At 41.7% G+C, this 3,477-nt stretch overlaps 1 protein-coding gene across 1 annotated transcript; it reads right to left on the bottom strand.

Annotated features, from left to right (window-relative positions):
- Positions 1–1,199: 1,199 nt before the first annotated feature.
- On the bottom strand, positions 1,200–2,659 carry LOC119884021 (protein FAM98A-like). The gene is made up of 3 exons (XM_038694495.1): positions 2,587–2,659; positions 1,737–1,885; positions 1,200–1,369 (listed from the first exon to the last, which is right to left on the bottom strand). Exons 1-3 carry the CDS (start codon positions 2,622–2,624, stop codon positions 1,200–1,202), a joined length of 357 nt encoding a protein of 118 aa, XP_038550423.1. The 5' UTR covers positions 2,625–2,659.
- Positions 2,660–3,477: the final 818 nt, after the last annotated feature.

Here is a 3,477-nt window from a genome sequence, read left to right as displayed (position 1 = left end):
AATATTTTGTTCAGCATTATTTCCAAGTTTATTGCGGGATCTCTGTGTGAAAGCGCAAGCACATTTGACCTGATTTTAGCCCAGCCCCCAGCTAATTTTAAAATTGTGACAGAATTCTGCCAATCCATTGTTGTGTTGTTGATTAATTAACCGAACAACCCCCTTACAGCCAGAGTTAATACAATGTGATGGTTATATTCTACTTAGATGCATCAGTTCCAATGTACGGGTTTGTGCATCTTACTCACTAGAATATTTAAATGGAACAGAGCCAGCGTTCCACCCGTGCTTTTGCTACCACAACAAGTCAAAATGTCTGCTAGGAGAAGGCCTGGTCCTTTAAAAGGCCCTGCACATTCTTGTGTTTGTTTAGTTATCGCTAATTAAACATCTGCTCAGGTGGAGGGTGGAAACGGCTATGCTGGGAATTAAGTGAGCTCACCGAACTTCATGGCCTAAAAGTACAGTTACAGTAGCAACAGTAACAGTTTTTACTCTGGTAGTGGCCATATTGGGAATGGAACATGCAAACATAATGACGTTTCTATTTCCCAGCACAGCACATCAATGTTTTACACAAAGACAAATGTTTGAATGTGTCCATTACGTGGGTTGAATGAAGAAAACTGGGAGGGTGAGGATATTTGTAGAGTGGACATATAATGTGTCAGCATAGACTGTTGGTGTGGGTACTAGATCTCTCTGCAGGGCAACTGGACATGCACAGACTGTTAGACTTCCGTATCTCCATCTATATCCTGTTACTTTTGATTATGGGTAATTATTGGGTCTCTGCCAATAGTATTACAAAGAGTACAGTCTATACTTGCTCTATATGAAAAGTGCCCTTGTTAGGAATTGGTGCTATATAAATATACCTGAATTGATTTCAGCATAGCTCCATCTAACTTCCACATGAGCAGAGGCCTAATCAGCCAGAATAACTGCAAACTGCTGTGTGGTGTGCACAGCCTTGAAAAGTAACTGCACACAGGCTGCTCATGCTGGCATCTAGTGGTGGCTGCATGCAATGCCAACACCCAGTGTAGCACAGCAGTTCACAATATGACTGCGCAAACTTTATCAAAGTTGGGTGTGGTACAGAACAATATAGCACAGCAGGCTGAAACCTGTCAGTCCACGACGGGTCAATGCAGCAATGCTTTTCTTCCATAAAAAGATTCAGGGTTAATTGCTCTTTAAAGTGAGATGTTGCAAAGTGCTGTTATCATACTGAGGAGAAGCAGACAGTCGGTCCTGTTGAGAAGCCTCTGGGTGATGCTTCCACTGGTGAGGATAGAATAAGGACAGGCGAGCTCTGACAGCAGACCGCTCATCTCCAGCTGAAAGCTCTCTGCCTCGCTCGGACCTGGGAGGGTAGAAGGACAAACACACCAAACGTGTTGCGAGTAAGACAAATAGTCTGGGTACATCTCACACACAGCAAGCAGTACATCCAGCTACATTGCGTGTTTGGCAATAATCTTCACTGCTGATTTTGAACTTCTACCATCTGTTAAAAGCTTAATAATTATAATAATTATTCACAAAACCCAAACCATAGCATGTTTCATTGAAGTATAACTTTTTTTTTATGCCTTCAGCTAGCAAGAAAAGCAAATATCCCCCTAGCATTATGTTATGTGCTTATATGCTATGTGTTTTCACTACTCAATCCATTCTCTTTACTCTGCATCAGGTGCAACCTCATTTAACAGTGATAAAATATGTCTTACAGTTGGTGGCATGGACATTTTCCTCCAGCTTGCAGTACAGTCTAAGCTCTGAGATGATCCAGGCACAGAGCTTAGTGAACTCAGGTGAAGCGGCTCCTCTGCTCACAGCAGAATCCAGAGCCCCTTCCTCCAACAGAGGGCCCAGGTACCTACAATGGCACCAACACACAGCTCATACAGAAACTAAAACCAGCTTCAATCTGAACCACAACTCTTCCCTTGTCAGTGCAGCACGGCAGTGATGATAAGCAGAACTGATATTTGGTTTAGTGCAGGTTGACACTCAAGACTTGTTGCAAAGTACAAACTGCGTTCCTCAGTGACACCAAACTACATTTTAAAATCGGTTTATTTAAGAAGTCTTTCTTATTGCGAAGCATACATGTGGCTAAAGCACGAAATTGGCGCAGGACCTCTATTAATTACTTGTGAGAAGCCAGTGGATATATCAGCATACGAGTAATTAACCAAGAAACACTGAATCAACAACTCATTTATTTTTAGAAAGTGGGGCTACAACTGGTTGGTAGAAAGGAATGTGCTGGCGCTCTCCTGGTATGAATCATGACGGGAGTAGCTTAGCTGACGCAGCTTGTGGCACAACATGTAAAACCAGACTGTTGGTCTATTAATACAGGCACCCACATAAATGGCTACGGTGGACATAATAGCTATGAAAAGAAATCCGTCACCATCAGATGAACGTTAGCCGTTTTGCTAAAGCAAGCTAACGTTGCACTGTTATGCGCTGGCCAACGAAAGACAGGCAAGGCTGCTCATTGGAACGGCCGCTTCTGCACATGAGCTTCACAAGGCGGCAGACATATCAGGCCTACGTTTTTTGACTTACCCTAAATCTTCAAGAGAGACGAGAATGTCATTCTCCATCCCAATAATCTGTCGTTATACTCTAAAATCACGTATGAAATAAGGTTTTCACATCCGCCAGCTCAGCTGATACACGTTTAACTTCGTCTCTTTGGATTTATTGGCGATTGGCAAACCAGCTTAGCGATGCTTTACCGCCCCCTACCGGACTCTAAACTACTCAAGCCCAAGCCTCTAGGTTCTTCTTCTTCCTTATGGAAATGTATTGGCGGTTGGCACAACAAAATGGTGCATTACCGCCACCAACTGGTATGGAGTGTTGGATCTGAATGACTACTACTTATTTTATACCAAACAAAGCAAAAACAAATCATCAAAAACAAAAAGATTCAGATCCTCTCAATCATATTGATTATTCTAAGATAATGAAAAACAATTCCATAGCACTTATCTCTTGAGTTCTTTCTAAGAATTTCTATTAAATGAAAATGTATTCTTTCCATTGTAAGGTTTTGGATAATTTCCTCCTTTTCCCCTCATACTTCTTACAGTGTACCATGACCTGTTCGATTGTCTCTTGTTGCCCACAGTACTTTATGTTTACCTATTTGAATAAAGTGCTATTTAATCCTGTGTGCCCAAATGTAAGTCTTGATATAAGTCTCTTCTCTCCTGTTTCTTCCTGCACATCTCATTTCTCCCACTGTCCTCTGAATTATGTAAAACCACTGTCCTTTCCCTCTTCCTCCCATTGCTTTTGCCATCTTTCTTCAGCCTCTGTTTAATAATGCTCTTTATTTCCATCTTACTGATGTTAACTGCCACATTGATGTATTCTTTCCTTTGCATCCTTATCTGCCATTTCATTTCCTTTGATTCCAATATGTGCTGGCACCCACATAAATATGACTGC

The sequence above is a fragment of the Micropterus salmoides genome, unplaced genomic scaffold (assembly GCF_014851395.1).
Source record: "Micropterus salmoides isolate LMB-PRFRI ecotype aquatic unplaced genomic scaffold, ASM1485139v1 Ms_hic_scaffold_3094, whole genome shotgun sequence".
NCBI lineage: Eukaryota > Metazoa > Chordata > Actinopteri > Centrarchiformes > Centrarchidae > Micropterus > Micropterus salmoides.
This window is presented reverse-complemented; position numbering and strand designations above follow the sequence as displayed.